The sequence below is a fragment of the Lissotriton helveticus genome, chromosome 5_1 (assembly GCF_964261635.1).
Source record: "Lissotriton helveticus chromosome 5_1, aLisHel1.1, whole genome shotgun sequence".
NCBI classification, from domain to species: Eukaryota; Metazoa; Chordata; class Amphibia; order Caudata; family Salamandridae; genus Lissotriton; species Lissotriton helveticus.
In genome coordinates, this window is record NC_136065.1 from 498,498,302 (window position 1) to 498,521,315 (window position 23,014).

A 23,014-nucleotide genomic window follows, 5' to 3' on the forward strand; every position below is an offset into this window, starting at 1 on the left:
CACCCCACGTGCGGTCAGTGGGGAGCCTATGGTGCATGTGAACACCGCGCATTGCCTGGGCTCTGCCTCGGAGCCGTGCAGGAGGCGGGAGCAGCAGGAAAGAAGTTTGCGTACTTCGCCCTGACTACAATGGTCATTGGACTACAGCGTACTGCCGCAGCTCTGCTCCGAAGGCCTTGCAACTGGTAGGAGCAGCTGGTCAACGGATAGCGCTCCTTCGCACTGCCTGCATCGATCCTCGGAGCACCGGGCGCTGCCGAGTATCTGCTCTGGAGCTTCTCAGGAGGCGAAAGCAGCAGGAGGACAGACCATTCACAGCGCCCTGTCAATTTCGGTCTATTGGACCCTGGAGCTGCTGATCTTGTGTGTTTCAGTGATGCTTTCCTCTGGGGCTCATTTGGGATGGGCGCTATTTCTTCTCTGCTAGCCCATCTCTCCTTCATCGTGACACTGTTGTTCTCTCTGGCGAATTGAACGAGGTGAGGAGGTATATTTGGGGAAGCGGTTGGCATTCACTTAAGCATGGTCCTGTGAATAAGTATGAGCCTCGAGCTAATTGCCTGACTTTAAAATGGCGCCTGCTCGAGGCACATCCTCACTGGTAATCGACATTGAAACTGGACTGCTTTCTACTTTCAACCTGGCTGATTGTCCTTAAAATGGCGTCTGTTCGAGGCATTAAATAAATTGGGCCTCTATCTGACTTCCACACTGTTTCTAATAGTGATACAGGTCTGACTGTCTGGACTAGGACCTAGATATATATTAGGGATAGGAAATAAGGGGGACTTCAATTCAGCTGGTTATGAAGTAAGCCCCTCTTGCAGGTACACTGAGCATGAGGTAAGCCCCGAACCACGCGCCTGCTTCCCCTGATCTGGGTCAGCGACCCGGCGCCCTCACCACCTGGTGCCCGAGACGGCGAGTTGCTCCGGGCCCTTGATCGGCCTCTGCTGGGTGCTGCCGTGGCCATGGTTGAGGGTTGAAGGTGCTGCACGTTGGGTGTCGCGCTTCGTCTCCCCCCTAACTTCAATGTAAATGTACATGTAAATGTAAATGTACAGGAATTTATATAGCGCAAATCACCAAGAGGTTTCTAAGCGCTTGCTTAGGGAACCCGTCCTGGTATTCCCCTGTGAGATAACCCCGGCAGGGTATCCGCAAGGTGAAAGCCAGGCATCCCGCCGCGAGGGGCCGTTGTGGAGATTAAGCAAGCTATTGCCCAGAGTCGCAGAGTGTGAACCCGTGAATCGAGTAGGCACCGGAGCGAGAAATGTCGAGTCCATGGACATTTTAGGACTCAAGACCCCGCCGAGCCGGGAATTGAACCCTGGTCCTGGGCTGACCTCTGCTTCCAGGTCTGCCTCCTCTAACCAGTGAGCCACACTTCTCCACTGAATGACGAGGTATGCGGTTGGCTGCCTAGTGCTGTTTTAACGACAGCCTGACTGCTGTTCTCCCCTGGTCCCCCATGGTGACAGCTGAAGCTGGAATCATTTATTTTGCTGCTCAACGTGATGGAGCAAGAGGGTTGCACCACATCTCCTGTTGGACAGGCCACATGAAGGGCTCGCTCCCTCCCCGCAGGACAGGGCCCGGGCCACCGTCAGCACCATTGCCCGGCCCAGCCGCCATCTTGGACACGGCACCACGCGGCCGCGCGGCCTCAGCCCGACCCCAACCCTGGGCCTGGCCAGACCCCGACATCCCGGCACCACCCTCCACCCAGGAGGTGAACGGACCCCTTGGCAGGTCAATGGGAGTAAGAAGTGTCGATGGCTCTCCCCCGCCAGGTGCCGAGCACCCCCAGCCTCCTCGGGCGCTGGCTCCACCCCCCTGCTGGGTGTCTGGACTCCCTCATCCCAGGCCTCCCGACCTCCAAGAGCGAGGGTCCGGACATCAAAGGGCGCCAGACCTATAACTGAGGCCGCCCCAGGACAGGAAGGCAGTTGTATCCTGGAGTCGAGAGACACCGAGAAGAACTCATCCTTGACGGACTGCTGGCGCTGCCACAGCCCTGCCTTGTGAACTATTGTCCTGCCTGCTGGCGCTGCCGCGGCCCTCTGCAACCTTCATCCTCGTGGGACCTGCTGGCGCTGCCGCGGCCCTCTGCAACCTTCATCCTCGTGGGACCTGCTGGCGCTGCCGCGGCCCTCTGCAACCTTCAACCTCGTGGGACCTGCTGGCGCTGCCGCGGCCCTCTGCAACCTTCGTCCTCGTTGGGACCTGCTGGCGCTGCCGCGGCCCGTAGTAACCTCCATCCTCGTGGGACCTGCTGGCGCTGCCGCGGCCCGTTGCAACCTGCATTCTCGTGGGACCTGCTGGCGCTGCCGCGGCCCGTTGTAACCTTCATCCTCGTTGGGACCTGCTGGCGCTGCCGCGGCCCGTTGCCACCTACGACCTCTTCGGGACCTGCCGGCGCTGCCGCGGTCTGACCCATCCGAACACCGAGCTCGAGGATTGTGAGCTATCACCGTTACACCTCCGTACCCGTGGGTACCAAGACTGTCCCGCTACCCCCTTCCCTTACTAGAGACTAGAATTGAGAGGATCATCGTGTCCTGATCGCCTTGTATCGTACCACTCTGCTACCAGAAGTGCCTATAAAAGGTGTTACCCTGATCTTTGTGTGGTGTCCATCTGTGGGGGGGAAGTTACCTGTCTGTGCGATCACTGTGCTCGGCCGACCCTCCAGGTGCCCGTCTAACATTGGTGGCTAGCGGCGCGATCCGAACCAACGCGTACCGTACAGACAGTAACTCACCCTACGACTAAAACCACAATGACGACCAAAGAGAGCGGATCGGCGGAGAAGTTCCAGATGGAAAAGCTGGAGGAATACAACCACCGAGAGCTCAAACAATTTTGCATGGACTTAGGCATTGCTACCACCGGGCTAAGCACAAAAGAAGACTTCAAAAACGCCCTAGAGGCCTGGACAGAGACAAATACCGCAACCCCCCGGGACCCCGCAGCCCCGGAAGTCAACACCACCCGGACGGAGGAACGGAGAACAGGCCCGTCCCGTGAAGAGATCCAAGAGCGGGAAAAAAATAGATTACACGAGTTAGACTTGGCACGACTCAGATTAGACGGAGAATTAAAACTGGCGGAACAAAAAATAAACTTAGAACACTTACGGCTCAGAGAAGAGCGAGAGGAAAAACAGAGACAGAGAGACCTCGAAGAAAAAAGACTGGCATACGAGCACGAGTGCAAACTAGCGGAGATAGAAATACGCAAACTGAACAAAAACCTAGGGGTGCCCGAGCAACCGCACTCCCCGGGTCCTACCGAGCAGAAGGTCCACATCCCCAAGGATGTGGTCCGAGAATATCACCGGAACGACGACATACAGCAGTGGTTCAAGGCCTATGAGATTGCCATGACCGCCCACCGGGTCGCTCGAAGTGACTGGGGAGCCGGCCTATGGGGGAGATTCGTCAACGAGGGTCGTGATGCCCTGCTGCAGCTTCCGGACCATCAAATGACGTCCTATGACCACATGAAGGCCGCCCTCCTCAGTCGATATGGACTTACACCCGAAATGTACCGCCAGAGGTTCCGCAACTGCACCCGGATCCCAGGTACGACGTGGTTGGAATACGTGAACTATTTCAGCCGAGCCTTCGAGGGGTGGATCAAGGGTAACAACGTAACCACGTACGAACAACTCTTCAATCTCATTGTGTGGGAGCACCTCTCCAACAACTGCTTCGTCGAGCTCCGGCAGCACCTCCTCGACAGTAAATTGACTGAACCCCGGCAGCTCGCCACCGAGGCTGACCGGTGGGAGAGCACCCGAGTGGCCCGGAGTGGGCCGAATGAGCAGAACAGAACCAACCAAGGTCATCATCGTCCCCGAGGAGGAGGAGGAGGTCCGGGCCGGGGCAGAGACGCCGTCCCGGCCGCACCCACTAACGCCACCCCGGCCCCAGTGGGCCGGGGAAACCCCCCGATGCGCCCGGGGTTCCGAGCTAACGTGACGTGTCATCGATGCCAGCGAGTCGGCCACTATGCCAGTGACCCGACCTGCCCGAAGAACCAGGTCCCCGGGCCCCGCCAGATGGCGGCCGCCGCCCTGGGAGAAGAACAAGTCTCCGAAGACACGGAGACCTATGAGTCGGAGCAGTTCGAGTGGGAACCCGCCGCCATGACCCTGGCATGCCTGGGAGGAAGAGACATAGTCCCGCGGACTCCCCTGCCCGCCAACACTCGGAAGTACAGCCAATGGGTGAGCATCAATGGGCGCAAGGCCGAGGCCCTGCGTGACACCGGGGCCAGTGTGACGGCCGTCCGCTGTCACCTGGTGACCCCAGAACAAATCCTACCAAACGTACTTTGCCCCGTCCGATCGGCAGATAACTCGGAGAGCCTGTGTCGGATGGCCTGCGTCCCCTTCGAATGGGGAGGAGTGTCCGGCATGCTGAAAGTAACTGTCCGTGACGATGCCCCCGTAGACTGCCTCCTGGGGAACGATCTCGAGAGCTCCCCGTGGGCCGCTGTGGAAAGAAGAGAGCATCTGGGGATGTTGGGTCTCCCGGACTGGGCGTGCGTAACCACCCGGTCCATGGCCACCCGCACCATCCCTAGACCAGAAGAACCAGAATGGGCAGCACCTCTGCCCTCGATCACTCCAGAAGACGACTTCCTCCAGACCGACCACCCGGACCCCGCCCCAGAGGGGTCCCCACAGCCCCCCGAGCTTCCCGACCTGGCTCAGTGGCGTCAAGAAGGGGGGCCCACCCAGGAACAATTCCGGCAGGCGCAAAAGACCTGCCCCTCCCTCGAGGGATTGCGACAGCAAGCGCTCACCCAGAGCCAAGGAGACACCACCGGGGCCCACTGGGTTTATTGGGACAATGATCTCTTGTACAGCGAACAGAAAATCGCAGAACTGGGGGCCGGGCGAGTGCTGGTGGTGCCCCTCCACTTCAGAGACTTCCTGTTGAACCTAGCCCATGATGTCCCCCTGGCCGGGCACCTGGGCCAAGACAAGACCTACCACCGCCTGGTGACTCACTTTTTTTGGCCCAAAATGAGAAATGACGTCTCCAACCATTGCCGGTCCTGCCCGACCTGCCAGGCCAGCGGGAAGAGCGGCCGCAAACTCAAGGCACCCCTACAACCATTCCCCGTGGTGACCACCCCGTTCGAAAGGGTGGGAATAGACATTGTGGGGCCCCTGGACCCCCGAACAGCACAGGGGCATCGCTTCATCCTGGTCCTGGTGGACCACGCTACCCGATATCCTGAGGCGGTCCCCCTTCGTACGATAACAGCCCCAGTAGTGGGTCGAGCCTTGATGGGGATCTTCTCTCGAGTGGGCTTCCCCCGGGAAGTCGTCAGCGACAGGGGTCCGAACTTTATTTCAAAGTATATGAAATCCCTCTGGCAGCAGTGCGGAGTCACTTACCGCTTCACCACCCCCTATCACCCCCAGGGGAACGGACTAGTCGAGCGGTTCAACCGCACCCTCAAGGGGATGATCATGGGGCTGGAAGAACCCCTACGCCGCCAGTGGGACGTGCTACTACCGTGCCTCCTCTTCGCCTACCGAGAAGTCCCCCAGAAGTCCCTCGGCTTCAGCCCCTTCGAACTCCTGTACGGACACCCCGTTCGCGGGCCTCTCAGCCTAGTGAAGGAGGAATGGGAAATGGCCCCCCTAAAGACCCCTCCGGACGTCTACAAATACCTCCTGACCCTCCGCAATCAGACCCGGAAATTCAGGGAGATCGCTAAAGCCAATCTGGAGGCCAGTCAAGAGGACATGAAGAAGTGGTACGACCAACATGCCTCCTCCATCGAGTTTGAACCGGGTCAGCAGGTATGGGTGATGTCCCCCATCGAACCGTGTGCCTTGCAAGACAAATGGACGGGGCCCTTCAAGGTGATCGAGCGCAGGAGTCCCGTCACCTATCTCATCGACCTGGAGTCCCCCCGGAACCCCCTCCGGGTCCTCCACACCAACAGGCTCAAACCCCACTTCATGCGCTCAGAACTCAGCCTGCTGATGGCGACCGACAGTGGCACAGAAGGAGACTCCGAGCCCCTCCCTGACCTACTGAGGACTCGGGAAAGAGATGGCTCGGTGGACGGGGTCCGACTCTCCGAGGCCCTGACCCCAGAGCAGCGTCAAGATTGCCGGGCCCTCCTGCCGCCGTTCGCAAACCTGTTCTCCCTCGCACCCGGAGTCACCTCCTGGTGCCTGCACGACGTGGACACGGGGGACAGTCCTCCGGTCCGACACCGGGCGTACCGGGTACCGGATCGGGTACGTACATGCATCCAAGAAGAAGTCTCCAAGATGCTCGCCCTCGGGGTCATCGAGCCTTCGGACAGTCCCTGGGCCAGCCCGGTCGTCCTGGTCCCCAAGGCCGCGGCACCGGGCACCACGCCGGAGCTCCGATTCTGCATCGACTATCGGGGGCTGAACGCGGTCACCCGAACCGACGCTCACCCTATCCCCCGAGCAGATGAACTAGTCGACCGCATGGGGGCAGCCCGCTACCTAAGCATCTTTGACCTGACAGCGGGCTACTGGCAGATCGGCCTCACCCCCAGGGCCCAAGAACGTTCCGCTTTCTCCACCCCGGACGGACACTACCATTTCAGAGTGATGCCCTTCGGCATGAAGAACGCTCCAGCCACCTTTCAAAGACTGGTGAACCAGGTATTGGCGGGCCTCGAAGAATTCAGCGCCGCCTACCTGGACGACATCGCGGTATACAGCCGCCACTGGGCCGACCACCTCCACCACCTCAGAGCGGTCCTGCAGGCCCTCCAACAGGCCGGCCTCACCATAAAGGCCAGCAAGTGCCAAATCGGCCAGGGGTCCGTGACCTACCTCGGACACCAAGTGGGGAGCGGTCTGGTGGCCCCCCTCCAACTCAAGGTAGCTGCCATCCAGTCCTGGCAACCCCCCGAAACACAAACAGAGGTCCGAGCCTTCCTGGGGCTCACCGGATACTACCGGCGGTTTGTGAGGGACTATGGCAGCATTGTGGGGCCCCTCACGGAACTCACGTCAAAGAACAACCCAAAACGAGTCAACTGGACTCCCGACTGTCACGCGGCCTTCGAGACGCTGAAGGCCGCCATGTGCACCGCTCCGGTGCTCCAGGCCCCCGACTACAGCCGCGAGTTCATTGTGCAGACCGATGCCTCCGACCATGGTATTGGGGCCGTCCTCTCCCAACTGAACCCCGAAGGAGTGGACCAACCCGTGGCCTTCATCAGCAGACGCCTACTGCCCCGAGAACAGCGCTGGAGCACCATTGAGCGAGAGGCCTTCGCAGTGGTATGGGCCCTCAAGAAGCTCCGGCCGTACCTCTTCGGAACCCATTTCCGGGTACAGACAGATCATCGGCCCCTGCAATGGCTCATGCAGATGCGGGGGGAGAACCCCAAACTATTGCGATGGTCCATCTCCCTGCAGGGGATGGACTTCACTGTGGAGCATCGTCCTGGCCAAGACCACGCCAACGCGGATGGCCTGTCCCGCTTTTTCCGCCTCGACGAGGAAAGTCCCCAAGAAGATGGGTGACTCTCCCCGCCTTCAGCTGGGGGGGACGCATGTTGGACAGGCCACATGAAGGGCTCGCTCCCTCCCCGCAGGACAGGGCCCGGGCCACCGTCAGCACCATTGCCCGGCCCAGCCGCCATCTTGGACACGGCACCACGCGGCCGCGCGGCCTCAGCCCGACCCCAACCCTGGGCCTGGCCAGACCCCGGCATCCCGGCACCACCCTCCACCCAGGAGGTGAACGGACCCCTTGGCAGGTCAATGGGAGTAAGAAGTGTCGATGGCTCTCCCCCGCCAGGTGCCGAGCACCCCCAGCCTCCTCGGGCGCTGGCTCCACCCCCCTGCTGGGTGTCTGGACTCCCTCATCCCAGGCCTCCCGACCTCCAAGAGCGAGGGTCCGGACATCAAAGGGCGCCAGACCTATAACTGAGGCCGCCCCAGGACAGGAAGGCAGTTGTATCCTGGAGTCGAGAGACACCGAGAAGAACTCATCCTTGACGGACTGCTGGCGCTGCCACAGCCCTGCCTTGTGAACTATTGTCCTGCCTGCTGGCGCTGCCGCGGCCCTCTGCAACCTTCATCCTCGTGGGACCTGCTGGCGCTGCCGCGGCCCTCTGCAACCTTCATCCTCGTGGGACCTGCTGGCGCTGCCGCGGCCCTCTGCAACCTTCAACCTCGTGGGACCTGCTGGCGCTGCCGCGGCCCTCTGCAATCTTCGTCCTCGTTGGGACCTGCTGGCGCTGCCGCGGCCCGTAGTAACCTCCATCCTCGTGGGACCTGCTGGCGCTGCCGCGGCCCGTTGCAACCTGCATTCTCGTGGGACCTGCTGGCGCTGCCGCGGCCCGTTGTAACCTTCATCCTCGTTGGGACCTGCTGGCGCTGCCGCGGCCCGTTGCCACCTACGACCTCTTCGGGACCTGCCGGCGCTGCCGCGGTCTGACCCATCCGAACACCGAGCTCGAGGATTGTGAGCTATCACCGTTACACCTCCGTACCCGTGGGTACCAAGACTGTCCCGCTACCCCCTTCCCTTACTAGAGACTAGAATTGAGAGGATCATCGTGTCCTGATCGCCTTGTATCGTACCACTCTGCTACCAGAAGTGCCTATAAAAGGTGTTACCCTGATCTTTGTGTGGTGTCCATCTGTGGGGGGGAAGTTACCTGTCTGTGCGATCACTGTGCTCGGCCGACCCTCCAGGTGCCCGTCTAACATCTCCCCTGCAGTTTGACTAATCTAACGCACCGCCGGTGGACCGGACCCAAAATGGCGACGGCCCGATCTCCATTCTCCTCCGGTCTCCCCTAACTACCTACACTCACTAGCTCCTCCATTCGCCCATGACCTACTGCGGTCCCATGATTAATATGGGGAGCAATGCCTCTCCTGGACCTCCTTAAACAATCCTTACAGTAATAGACGGCTACCTGGACCTAAAATGGCGACGCCGCATTAAGACTAAGGACCTGGGCTCTACCCTCATCTAATCTTTCAAACGTCATCAAAGGAGATGACCTGGTGGCACACTAATCATCTCCAGCTCACAGCTGCTAAGCAGGGATCACTCTGTTTCGTTTCTCCTGCAAGACATCCTCAATCAACCCCAATCCAATAGGGGTGATGCTAAACCTCGCTCAGGCAATCCCTCTTATCATGCTATTTGTATTCTTGGATTGTTAATGCTGCCCGTAATGTGAGCTGTGTTAACTATATTTTAATTTTATTTATTATTTAGTCTAGGTGCAATCATATTGGTTCACCTCATTGCTGTTTTCGTATTTTGATTTTAGTCTTGCTATCTACCTCTGCTCCATGTGCACTCATTTTAGACTCCCCCACTTTATTTTTCTCCACTGCTCACAATTTTAAATCTTATATTTTAATTTTCCTGGATTTTCCCTGGATTGTTTATGCTGCCCGAAACGCAATGTGAGTTATGTTAACTATTTATTTATTATTTAATTTAGGAGCAATCTTAATGGTTTACCTCATTTCTGTTTTTGTATTGTAATATTAGCCTTGTTTTCTACCTCTGCTCTACGTGTACTCTTTATTGACTCCCCCACTTCATTTATCTCGACTGGTTACAATTTTAATTTTACATTTAAATTTTTCCCAACTTTTCCTAGCTTCTCTTTTGATTATTGCGCACAGATGCACCTTTGTCTTCATCTCCCTGCTCCTCTTTGATTTGCTTATCACTATTACTCACAGATCTTTTTCCCCCTCTATCTCGTTCTCCCCTACCACTTTCCCCTACTACTTTCCATTATTTTCTCTCCTGTCTAGCACTACCTCCCAGTCTACCACCTCTCATAACACCTAACCTGCCCACTACCTCCCCCAAGAATCCCCCCTCTTCCCTCCTCTGGCCCCCCTAACGCCTCCCACTCGACCCATTACATTCCACGGTCCACAACACCCCCCTGATAATACTACCTCTACACCAACGTTCCCCCACCTTCCCCCATCTCTCATATTCTCTGCCCACATTGTGCTCTACCCCAATCCACCCCCACTCAGTCCTCCCCTCTCCCCCTGGCCACTAACACTTACCCATCATGCCACCCCTCAACCTTACCCACTTGTCACAGGACTCACCCATCACTAAACATGGACCCAACTCTTGGTCTATCCTTTACCCTGCTAACCTTTCCAAAAATGGCAAGAAAAACTTCAAACACAAACTTCTTATTCGCCATCAAGAAATCTTATTTGTTAACAACTATCTTAGCCTAATCTCCATCATTAAAACTAACGACATCTTCTACACTAAACGCCCCTCTAAATGGAAAAGTATCTTTCTTCGCCACCTTCCTATCACAATTTCCCGTAAAATCCCTTACGGTCTGAAACTTTCCTCCACTCCTTCCCCCACATTCCCTGGTGAAATCGACATCTCTATTTTCAATTCAGGAAATATCCTCATTCAAGCTTCCAAAAACCACCTCACCATTTTTGAACACCACTTCAGCTCTTTATTCCATAACCTACCACCTACTTCGTCCGCTAAACTTTCTCCCCCCAAATGCAAGAGACCCCCTTGCCCCCTCGCTCCCTGACCACAACCCAGCTGGTCCCGGACTCACTAATAGACATTGAAACCCCCGACTCACAGATATATCTTCCTACGACCGCATCAACAACCTCCGCCCCTCCTGTTCTTCCTACAACCCCCTCTGCCTCCCAAACCCTCTCTCGTCCGGCTCCCCTACCCCCCCGGCACCCCAACAGCTGCACAAATTACCCCTTTCACCATCTCTCCTAGCAACCTTACTACTTCTCCCACTGTCACCTTAATACATCCCAATCGTCACATAACTCTGCACCTTGACTCCCCAACAGCTCCATTAATAACTGTAATCCTTTCTCCCGCCACCCATCCCACCCTTTATCCAGCTAACAGCCCCCAGCACCCCCCTCATGACCCCCTCTCCTCTCATTTCTACCAATTGACCCCTGGGATTACCATCACACACCCTCCTACACCACTGCCTCCTTGCAACCTTAACACCCCTCTCTCCCCTCCACCTGGTTTCCCACCAATCTTACACCCCAATCCACCACTTCTGACCAACTGGGACCATTCTCTCCTCCCACTTGATCTCCTATACTCCCTCCCCATCACTCTTCTTACTCAGTCTCTCCTAAATATAGAACTCCACCTCTCAACCCTCGTGTTAGAACGCTCCTCCCTCAAAAACGGTTTAAACTCCCTCGCCACAAAGAATCTTTCCAGTCACATCTACCCCCAGGACCTCTTACCTACGAACCCTTCACCCCACAGCCAAGGGGCTACTCCCCCTATCGAAATCACCTCACGCGATTCACCCAGCAGTAAATGCTCTAGCATACCACGCCTCTTCTTGAACCATCTCCCCCCCTGCTCTCCCTGGCCTCAATTTAAACAACCTCGCATCCACGCCGACCACAAAGTCTCTCCCACCTCACTCATCTATCCCTGTGATCCTTGGAACAAGTAGGACCCCGTCCTCCCCTGCTTCGCCCAGAACTCCGCAACAACTCACCACTACCCACTCCTGTTCACCCACAAAAATGACTGACCCCAAACCCATAAACTGCATGCTTTTTAACTCGCGTACAGCTTCCTGCCATGCAACTGAATTCGCCTCAAAGAATCCTTCCAGTCACACCTATCCCCTGGACATCATACCTATGTACCCTGCACCCCACATCCGAGGGGCTACTCCCCCTTTCGAAAACTCCTCACCCGAGTCGCCCTGCAGTAAATGCCCTAGCATACCACCCCACTTCGCGAACCATCTACCCCCCTGTTCTTCCTGGCCTCAATTTAAACCACCTCGCCTCCACACCAACCACAAATTCTCTCCCACCTCATGCATCTATCCCTGTGATACTAGAAACAAGTAGGACCCCCCTTCCTCCCCTACATCGCCCAGACCTCCACAACAACTCACCACTATGAACTCCTGCTCACCCACTTAAAGGACCAACCCAAAACCCCTCAACTGCATGCTGGTCAACTGCCATTCAGCTTCCTGCCAAGCTACGGAAATTGCGGAGACCATTCTCAGTGAAAGCATTGACATCGCATTTCTGACGGAAACATGGCTCAATGACCACTCCGCATCAATCCTGGACCTGCTTGCACGCCCAGGTTACACCATCCTCAGAAAAGACAGGCTTATTCAAATTGGTGGGGACCTCACCATAATTTATAAAGATGAACTTCCACTCACACCTGTCCGGTAACAATCTACATAGCGGGGACTCTATCTACATACAGATTCTTAATCTTGAATGTCCCCCTGGTACCAGACTTGATCCAGAAAAGTTGAAACAGCTCTCCTGCACCAGTAGGTGGTACTCAACTACACCTCAATGCTGGGTTCAACCCCTGACATGACATACTAGGAGTTATACAGACCACACACCGACGCACTGGTGTCAGTCTCTCATCTTTGTTTTTTTCACATCCTCGGATGGGAAGACGTGGCCAAAGAGATTGACAAAACGTTTTGCAGTGTACCAAAATCGAATCTGAGACCTTAACACTGTACCCAAGACCACTTCTCAAGGGGAAAAGCCGGGACTGGTCGAGGATCTGCAAGTAGATGGAGGATCCATGATGAAAACCGTTACCACAGTTAAGTAACTTGTATTATTTTTATTTTTTATTTTATTTGGTGGTAAATTAGCAATTTAATAACATATTTATCACAAGAAGTGGGACAATACACATTATAACTCCTTTCCCATATCACAGTTAAGCTAGATTACAGAAAGAGAAAAAGACGACAATAATAACAAGCATTGGAATGGCAAACAGATCTTGCCTTCAGGACCTTATAAGTGTTTAGCCATGCAGCACATTATCCTGGGTGCTGTGCCACCAGGGATTGAATAGCGGCGGCAGCGTGGGACCCAATTATGCTGTACGTTGACTGTATTAAGCTGCAATAGGCAAATTATGTGGCGTAATGCAACACATTTTCTGATAGTATTACTTCATCTTTTTGTTATTTTTACTTGTGTTAGCACTGCCTGGGCAAAAGTTTAATGTCATTAATACCAATATAAAAGAAACTGACAATTGATCAGCCAACCTTAGTGAAGTACCTTCCACTGCGTAGCAGCACCTGTCGCTACGTATTAAGTAATCTACGTATTAAGTAACTTTTGATCCGTTTGAGCTAGAAGCAAGAGTTTTTGTTAAAATCTGCAGATTATGCATTGTATGATGAATTATGTGGCAAATCCAGAATTATTATGAAATGCTACGGCACAAAACTGCATAATTCCAATTATACATTTTGCATTAGAGGCTGTGGCAGGGCACAATGAATTAGTGCTAAAATTATGTGGTGTGCTACCATTCAATTAAAGGTACGTACACATGAGCCAACTGGAATGTGCACTGGAGATGCAATTTATAGAGAAACAAGAGTAGGATGCCAGAAAGTACGATATTGCTGGGCATGATCACACAGGTATTGATGGGTGGCATTGTGGTGTACATGAACATGGTTGCAATGGTGGGGAAATAATCTGAAGGAAATCCATGAAAGCAAAATCATACCGAGTATCTCTTCTGGATTCCATTGTTCTTGCGCCTGTCTCTCTTCATGACCTCCTTCTGCCATTTGGGGGGAATATCCATACCAGCCACCCCATCCAGGAAACCAAGACTGGAGATATTGTAACATACCACTGCCACTATCATGGTCAGGGCTTGCATCAGGTGACTGTCTTTGGGGATCAGGTACTGGTTCTCTTAAGCTCTGGCAAGAAATAATAGAAGACAATAACTTCTCAATTTAATCCCTTATTATGTTAACATATTAATGGTTTATGAACACAATGAAAACAAACCAGTATTCCACAGATAGCATTTTATTTTTAAACATCAAAATGAAAGAGTTTGACAATGACTCCATCGCAGGCATTAAATAAATGAATCCTTGATCTTAAAGATGCTGGACTGCTTAAACAAGAAACAAATATAATTACAACATTGATGGTTTCACCTCTGCCAGGTCCTTTTGCTTACGAAGTTTGTCATGGATCACTTCCTGTAAGATCTTTAATTGATCAAAGGTTTGTTCTTCTTCAATGCGATCAATTTCAGCCTATAAAATCAAAATAATAATTATTTAATAAATTGAATGATTTCTAGTTGTTACAAAAAAACATAATTTTTAGAAGTCAAACAAGAACAAGTTACTTACCTTCGGTAATGCCTTATCTGGTAGAGACTATCTAGCCGCTGATTCATTACCTTAGAGTTATCCCAATATGCGGATACTTTTTGTGAGCGTAGTGTCATCAGTGTTGTCCACGCCGTGACGTGTGCGGTGCCTATATAGGCACCACCCCAGCACGCGGACGTCAGTTTCTTTTCGCGCCTTTCATGCCAGGAGTGTGGAGCCACAAAGAACACTGATCACTGGAGTGGAAAACTAGTGCCCTGAAATGGAATAAACACTGTCCCTTGAAATACGTTTGCACAGCAGGAAGGATGGGTGGGTCAATAAGGAATATGCGGCTAGATAGAGTCTTAACCAGATAAGGCGTTACCACAGGAACATAAGTTGTTCAGCTGATAGAGACTTCAAGTGCAGATTCCTCAACTTAGAATAGATACCCAATCAATACCTTCCTGGAGGTGGGTCTGCAAAACCATTTCATACTAAACAGTCCTGCAGGGCCGAACGAGCAAAGTGCCTGTCCTGATGGCCCTGCCTGTCCAGGTAGTAGTGCTTGGTGAACGTGTGCAGAGAAGCTCATGTTGCTGCTTGGCAGATGTCCAGGACTGGAACTCTGCGAACTAACACAGTGGTAGCAGCCTTAGCTCTGGTGGGAGGAGCACACAAGCTCCAGGGTGTTGCTTTTTAGGAAATGAGTAGCAGATTTTAATGCAGAGCACGATCCATCAGGAGAGTGTCCGTTTCTACACAGCTTTCCCCTTCTTCGTTCCAGCACACCCCACGAAGAGTTGGTCATTCACCGGGAATTCTTTCTAGCAGTTCAAAGTAGAATGACAATGTTCTTTTTGAGTCCAATCGGTGGAGTCGCTCCTCTTCCTTAGATGGCTGAGGCAGAGCGCAAAAATGTAGGCAGGGTAATAGACTGTCCTACATGGAAGGGAGCGACTACCTTTGGTAGGAAGGATGCACTAGTCCGAATAACCAGATTGTCTGTGTAGATGTTAAGATACAGAGGCTAAGATGACATAGCCTGGAGCTCACTGAACATCCTGGCAGATGTTATTGCCACTAGATTCTGCATTCTTCGTTTTTCTCACAGGTTGGAGTCCAGTCCGGTTCTTGCAGGTGACCGGGGGAGAGCGTGAGTGAGCAGAGAGCAGAGACGGTGGCGACCAGCAGAGATCAGAGATACCGCTGTCCACCACTCGCACACCGTCCAAATAACATTTTACACCACATACCGCCGCCGGGGGGAGTACCGCGAGCAAAGGCAGTGAAGGCGGTGAAAGCGGAGCAGGAGGTTCCGCGATCCGCATTCCACACCGCCGTCGAAGAAATCAGGCGCGGAGAACTGCGGAAAACGAGAGCCGCAAGCAGTAGCTGCCGGACAGCTGGCTAGTAGCGGAAAGGCACCAGGGGACCGTGGTTGTACCTGTTTGTCTGCTTGTCTGCTTGCCAGCTAAGGCTGAAGCCGCGAACCACAGTAGACCACAGCGTTTTGCACAGAAGCAGCTTTGGGCACATGGAGGCAGGCTGCGGAGGGCTTCGAAGGCTCTGGAGGTTTGGAGGCTGCCAGGGACTCTGGTACTGCTGACTTTGTACTCTGGGGACTGCGGACCCTGGGGGGGCAAAGCGAGGGTAACTGAAAACTCTCCATTTCCACCCAGTAAAGGATCCCTAAAGCATCCTGCTGTCAGTCTGAGAGCTGTGGCAGCCGCTGTCTCTGGAGGCCAGATAAAAGAGCATCAAATCTCACGGTTGAGAAACTAGCAAGGAGCAACAGGAGTCCTTTTGTGGCACATTTCATGCCCCTGCATTTTTGCACTTCCACATTAAGGAGCCTCGGGCTGTCATCAATCAGACCTGGGCGGACTCAGGCAGACCCGGTCGGCGAACCCAGGCGGTGAGTGTGGGAAGGGGGAGGTGGTCTGAGCCAGCTCCATCCGACGAACCAACCCACACCCCTCCCCCCCCCTTGGCCTTAGACCCTTCTGCACCCTGCATACAGCCTAGAAGGGAAACTTGGACAATGGATTTCGTACTCTGCCCTCCGTACACTGTTTTAACCACTCAGCTTATTCCAACATACCAGCACATTACATCACCCTGTCATTCCACTTCATCACGCGAAAGTATTAACGATATCGACAATGATCTGCAATGTACATGGTGTAATTATACAATATTCATACTGGCACAACTAGACCCCCACAGGCACAGGGGTCCTGAATACTGCACGTGTACAGTCCGTCTGTGCATCTGCAGAGGTCTGTTTTCCGTTTCCATTGACAGTAACCGATCACCGGATGGAACGGTGATGCGGTTATCTCCATCCTGGGCTACCATCGTTTGGTGGGAATACTAGTACTTAACCACCCGCTTTCTCAGCAATCTCTGTCATCATAACAAAGTGCTGAAGGCAGGAGCACACCAAAGCCGACCGAGGCGGCTTTCAGAGAACCAAGCAGAGATCGCATCGTATTATCAACCATCCTGGTAAGAATGCAAATAACCAGGGGCGGTGGGTGACATTTGAAAGTGGTGGGGCGCAAAGTGATATGCATACAGCACCGTAGCGAGCGAGCGAATGCCAGCGAGCTCGAACCTCAAAAGGAGGGTTTGGGGGGTTACCCCCCCCAAGAAATTTTGAAAAAAAGAAGAAAAATCGTGCATTTTCAAGCAAATTTGAGAAAGCAGGAAGGTTAATAAAGCAATTGTGAAAGTGCAGTTATTACATTAATAGACGACATAACATAGGTAGCTGCTTATTCAGTATAACCACAGAGCTTCATACATTCCTTCCTATTACGCTGCTTAATTCAGACTATAAGACTTTCATGAAAATCTCAGCTCTAAGAGTAGAAGAAGTTGCACAGCAGTTGGGAAACAGCCTTCATTTCCATTCTTAACACTAAAACATAGATTCAGTGGCGTTGCTCCATTCATGATATGTGAAATGTTCTCTAAAAACGCACATCATTCAAATGTGATGTTGCACATATGCAAAATGAAAACTAGTCCTGCACCTATGCATTAGGAAATTGTGCTATTCCTGACCTGTTATCGGTGGCGATTTACTTGCCAGAACAATGGAGGACGGTGGCTAGGTCAAAGCATTAAGAAGTGCATCACTCAAAGCTTGAGTATAATGTCAAAAATTAGCATTACCGAAAATCCGAATTTTTATTACATACACTCCTTTTCAAAGTATCTAGATGTATCACAATGTACATACCTTTCCAATTCATAACAAACCCAAATGTGTCACTAGATTTCTCTATACATGCATGTGCTCCGGTACAACCTTCTTCTTTCATAGAAACAAACATTGGATAGAACATTATACTGCAATGTTTCAATGCTACAGAATCTATTTCCTTGTAGAACCCAAACTTGTAGTGCTCATCCTGATGCATAGGCATAGCAAACGCCTACAGAGCAGTTGTTACACTCCGGCTTAGTCCTAAATTTTGCTTGTGGAAAACTCTCCCCGTGCATGCCTATGCATTTATGTATGTATGTTAAGGCCACTCAATCACCTGTTATATAAGTTTCCTTCAAACTGAAAACCTCCGATATTGTGGGACCAATCCCCGAAATGTGAAAACATATGCAATGAAGCACATTAAAATGGCCCTTTATGATCCACAGAGCAAAGGCCTCAGGGAGGTTTGACCACTACCTAGAAGATAGCGTTCCCCTGGCCCATCGAAACAAGTTGCCAATTAAACAGGCCATCAGGGAAAGGTTGTGGTCTTACTGTGTATGTCCCCATTTTGTGACAGGCGTCAGTCCATTTAGATTGCTAAGAGGAGGGGGACCATCCTCAGATATATAACTTTGTTGGCTTTTGAACAAAAGTCCTAACAAAAATTACATTATGAGATCTTAAAATTATGTCCCCATAACGAAGAGGGTAGAAGCAAAACAAACCAAATCCAAAATGAGATATGGTCAAGTATACAGAGCAAAGCTGTCAGAGTTGAGAGCAGGAGATGTACGCATAAGGCTTCCTGTGAGGGTGGAGAATGGGACATTCCAAATATTCTTACCAAGGAAAACTGTAAAAGCAAACAAAGGAAGCTTAATTACATAAGATGACAAGTGACAGAGAGTAACAAATGATTGTCAAACTGCGAGAGACAATGTTAAGGTTGCAAGAGAATGGAAGATGAGGATAGGGAAGATAGCCCTGACGAGTTGAGTAAAGCTGCGTCCGAAGCACACTGTACAACAGTGGTGTTAAAAATGAAATAGAAATTCCAATGGTAATTTCCTCTCCCCCACTTCCCTTCCCGATACTTTTGGTTTGGCCCGTAGGACGTTGGGTGAATGGCTGAATTTGAGAGATGTTCCTGCCGTTTGGACTCACACTCCGGTGCTCTCTAGGAACAGCTTACTTTCTAAAGTTTTGTCAGGGTTGTTACACCATCACCCCAAATAATCCTTTTTAGTATGTCATCAACCCGACAAAACCATCTTTTACATGTAGTTTTACATTCCAAAGGCGAGAAAGGAAACTACTTTTCAAAGATGCAGCTAGATAGTATTGGAACACCACGAATCTGGAAGAAAACAAAAACTTACGATACTCGCCAGCAGTAAAGGTTGCACATTCCCTCCCACATCTTTTCCTCACTGATCAATCTTCTCTCGTTCAATATTTATGAACCCCTTTTTTGTTCATGTTCCGAGCTACGGGCATCAACACAGCCGGTTTGTGAGTACGACGCACCTCTGGGATACACACTCGCAGATCTTCTAGCTAATCCGTGTCCTGCTGAAAAGTGTAGCGGCGCACAGTGCGGACCCTGAGCGCCGCCGTCTCCCCCATTTTTCAGCAAAGAGCCCACATAATCCGGCTTCTGCTCCCTGTAACTGGACAGGACAGATATTTTGCTCAATCACTCGCTGCTTCTTGGTTGGGGAATTTAACAGAACTCATTTTAAAACCAGAATGGCAAGGCCAACTTTCAGTGGCTAAAGGTGCTTCGAGTGCCGCACTGTTTCATCATGGTTTGCACAATTATTGCACTGCTTTATTTACAGACCCAAACATACGAAAGCTTCGCTGTCTATATATTTCAATTACAAAATTTATATAAGTCGTAAAGATTAATATTTAAAGGACCGTAAACATTAATATTTAAAGGACCCACTCAAAGGTGGCCGAAACAAGGAAATACGCGGTGGCGTAGTGTTGTTGTATATAACATGATTCAGAAAAGCCCTGATCTTTTGACTGGGTAGGAGTGGTCTGCTTAATTCAGATACTCTGTCCATCACCACCCCCTTTTTGAATCGTTTTGGCCACCACAAGTGTGGAAGGGTATGCTCAGATGTGAGTCCCTTGCTCACTGCACCATCAGGATTCAAGCAAGCCGGGCCGAAGACGGCTGTAATGCCAGAAACCGGTCCCCGGAAGCTTGTTTCCTTTCCAGTAAAGAATTGGCTTGGTAGTTTGGTCTGCCCTGTTCCCATGATGCACTGGGCCAGGGTCAGACTAATTTGCATGTAGCCAGGTTCTGAACTGGGATGGTGCAGTGAGCTAAAAAACGGTGATGGATCAAGCCCTGATCTTTTGACTGGGTAGGAGTGGTCTGCTTAATTCAGATACTCTGTCCATCACCACCCCCCTTTTTGAATCGTTTTGGCCACCACAAGTGTGGAAGGGTATGCTCAGATGTGAGTCCCTTGCTCACTGCACCATCAGGATTCAAGCAAGCCGGGCCGAAGACGGCTGTAATGCCAGAAACCGGTCCCCGGAAGCTTGTTTCCTTTCCAGTAAAGAATTGGCTTGGTAGTTTGGTCTGCCCTGTTCCCATGATGCACTGGGCCAGGGTCAGACTAATTTGCATGTAGCCAGGTTCTGAACTGGGATGGTGCAGTGAGCTAAAAAACGGTGATGGATCAAGCCCTGATCTTTTGACTGGGTAGGAGTGGTCTGCTTAATTCAGATACTCTGTCCATCACCACCCCCCTTTTTGAATCGTTTTGGCCACCACAAGTGTGGAAGGGTATGCTCAGATGTGAGTCCCTTGCTCACTGCACCATCAGGATTCAAGCAAGCCGGGCCGAAGACGGCTGTAATGCCAGAAACCGGTCCCCGGAAGCTTGTTTCCTTTCCAGTAAAGAATTGGCTTGGTAGTTTGGTCTGCCCTGTTCCCATGATGCACTGGGCCAGGGTCAGACTAATTTGCATGTAGCCAGGTACTGAACTGGGATGGTGCAGTGAGCTAAAAAACGGTGATGGATCAAGCCCTGATCTTTTGACTGGGTAGGAGTGGTCTGCTTAATTCAGATACTCTGTCCATCACCACCCCCCTTTTTGAATCGTTTTGGCCACCACAAGTGTGGAAGGGTATGCTCAGATGTGAGTCCCTTGCTCACTGCACCATCAGGATTCAAGCAAGCCGGGCCGAAGACGGCTGTAATGCCAGAAACCGGTCCCCGGAAGCTTGTTTCCTTTCCAGTAAAGAATTGGCTTGGTAGTTTGGTCTGCCCTGTTCCCATGATGCACTGGGCCAGGGTCAGACTAATTTGCATGTAGCCAGGTTCTGAACTGGGATGGTGCAGTGAGCTAAAAAACGGTGATGGATCAAGCCCTGATCTTTTGACTGGGTAGAAGTGGTCTGCTTAATTCAGATACTCTGTCCATCACCACCCCCCTTTTTGAATCGTTTTGGCCACCACAAGTGTGGAAGGGTATGCTCAGATGTGAGTCCCTTGCTCACTGCACCATCAGGATTCAAGCAAGCCGGGCCGAAGACGGCTGTAATGCCAGAAACCGGTCCCCGGAAGCTTGTTTCCTTTCCAGTAAAGAATTGGCTTGGTAGTTTGGTCTGCCCTGTTCCCATGATGCACTGGGCCAGGGTCAGACTAATTTGCATGTAGCCAGGTACTGAACTGGGATGGTGCAGTGAGCTAAAAAACGGTGATGGATCAAGCCCTGATCTTTTGACTGGGTAGGAGTGGTCTGCTTAATTCAGATACTCTGTCCATCACCACCCCCCTTTTTGAATCGTTTTGGCCACCACAAGTGTGGAAGGGTATGCTCAGATGTGAGTCCCTTGCTCACTGCACCATCAGGATTCAAGCAAGCCGGGCCGAAGACGGCTGTAATGCCAGAAACCGGTCCCCGGAAGCTTGTTTCCTTTCCAGTAAAGAATTGGCTTGGTAGTTTGGTCTGCCCTGTTCCCATGATGCACTGGGCCAGGGTCAGACTAATTTGCATGTAGCCAGGTTCTGAACTGGGATGGTGCAGTGAGCTAAAAAACGGTGATGGATCAAGCCCTGATCTTTTGACTGGGTAGGAGTGGTCTGCTTAATTCAGATACTCTGTCCATCACCACCCCCCTTTTTGAATCGTTTTGGCCACCACAAGTGTGGAAGGGTATGCTCAGATGTGAGTCCCTTGCTCACTGCACCATCAGGATTCAAGCAACCCGGGCCGAAGACGGCTGTAATGCCAGAAACCGGTCCCCGGAAGCTTGTTTCCTTTCCAGTAAAGAATTGGCTTGGTAGTTTGGTCTGCCCTGTTCCCATGATGCACTGGGCCAGGGTCAGACTAATTTGCATGTAGCCAGGTTCTGAACTGGGATGGTGCAGTGAGCTAAAAAACGGTGATGGATCAAGCCCTGATCTTTTGACTGGGTAGGAGTGGTCTGCTTAATTCAGATACTCTGTCCATCACCACCCCCCTTTTTGAATCGTTTTGGCCACCACAAGTGTGGAAGGGTATGCTCAGATGTGAGTCCCTTGCTCACTGCACCATCAGGATTCAAGCAAGCCGGGCCGAAGACGGCTGTAATGCCAGAAACCGGTCCCCGGAAGCTTGTTTCCTTTCCAGTAAAGAATTGGCTTGGTAGTTTGGTCTGCCCTGTTCCCATGATGCACTGGGCCAGGGTCAGACTAATTTGCATGTAGCCAGGTACTGAACTGGGATGGTGCAGTGAGCTAAAAAACGGTGATGGATCAAGCCCTGATCTTTTGACTGGGTAGGAGTGGTCTGCTTAATTCAGATACTCTGTCCATCACCACCCCCCTTTTTGAATCGTTTTGGCCACCACAAGTGTGGAAGGGTATGCTCAGATGTGAGTCCCTTGCTCACTGCACCATCAGGATTCAAGCAAGCCGGGCCGAAGACGGCTGTAATGCCAGAAACCGGTCCCCGGAAGCTTGTTTCCTTTCCAGTAAAGAATTGGCTTGGTAGTTTGGTCTGCCCTGTTCCCATGATGCACTGGGCCAGGGTCAGACTAATTTGCATGTAGCCAGGTTCTGAACTGGGATGGTGCAGTGAGCTAAAAAACGGTGATGGATCAAGCCCTGATCTTTTGACTGGGTAGGAGTGGTCTGCTTAATTCAGATACTCTGTCCATCACCACCCCCCTTTTTGAATCGTTTTGGCCACCACAAGTGTGGAAGGGTATGCTCAGATGTGAGTCCCTTGCTCACTGCACCATCAGGATTCAAGCAAGCCGGGCCGAAGACGGCTGTAATGCCAGAAACCGGTCCCCGGAAGCTTGTTTCCTTTCCAGTAAAGAATTGGCTTGGTAGTTTGGTCTGCCCTGTTCCCATGATGCACTGGGCCAGGGTCAGACTAATTTGCATGTAGCCAGGTTCTGAACTGGGATGGTGCAGTGAGCTAAAAAACGGTGATGGATTAAGCCCTGATCTTTTGATTGGGTAGGAGTGGTCTGCTTAATTCAGATACTCTGTCCATCACCACCACCCTTTTTGAATCGTTTTGGCCACCACAAGTGTGGAAGGGTATGCTCAGATGTGAGTCCCTTGCTCACTG

At 52.0% G+C, this 23,014-nt stretch overlaps 1 protein-coding gene across 2 annotated transcripts in view; it reads right to left on the reverse strand.

Annotated features, from left to right (window-relative positions):
- Window positions 1–23,014, reverse strand: part of VPS13D (vacuolar protein sorting 13 homolog D) — a 2,979,414-nt gene that overhangs the window by 2,822,956 nt on the left and 133,444 nt on the right. For both annotated transcript variants that reach the window (XM_078642819.1, XM_078642818.1), the window contains exons 11-12: window positions 14,035–14,136; window positions 13,587–13,788 (exon numbers count right to left, since the gene is read on the reverse strand). In XM_078642819.1, the coding sequence (XP_078498945.1) occupies window positions 13,587–13,788; window positions 14,035–14,136 (304 nt within the window). The remainder of the gene's footprint in view (window positions 1–13,586; window positions 13,789–14,034; window positions 14,137–23,014) is intronic.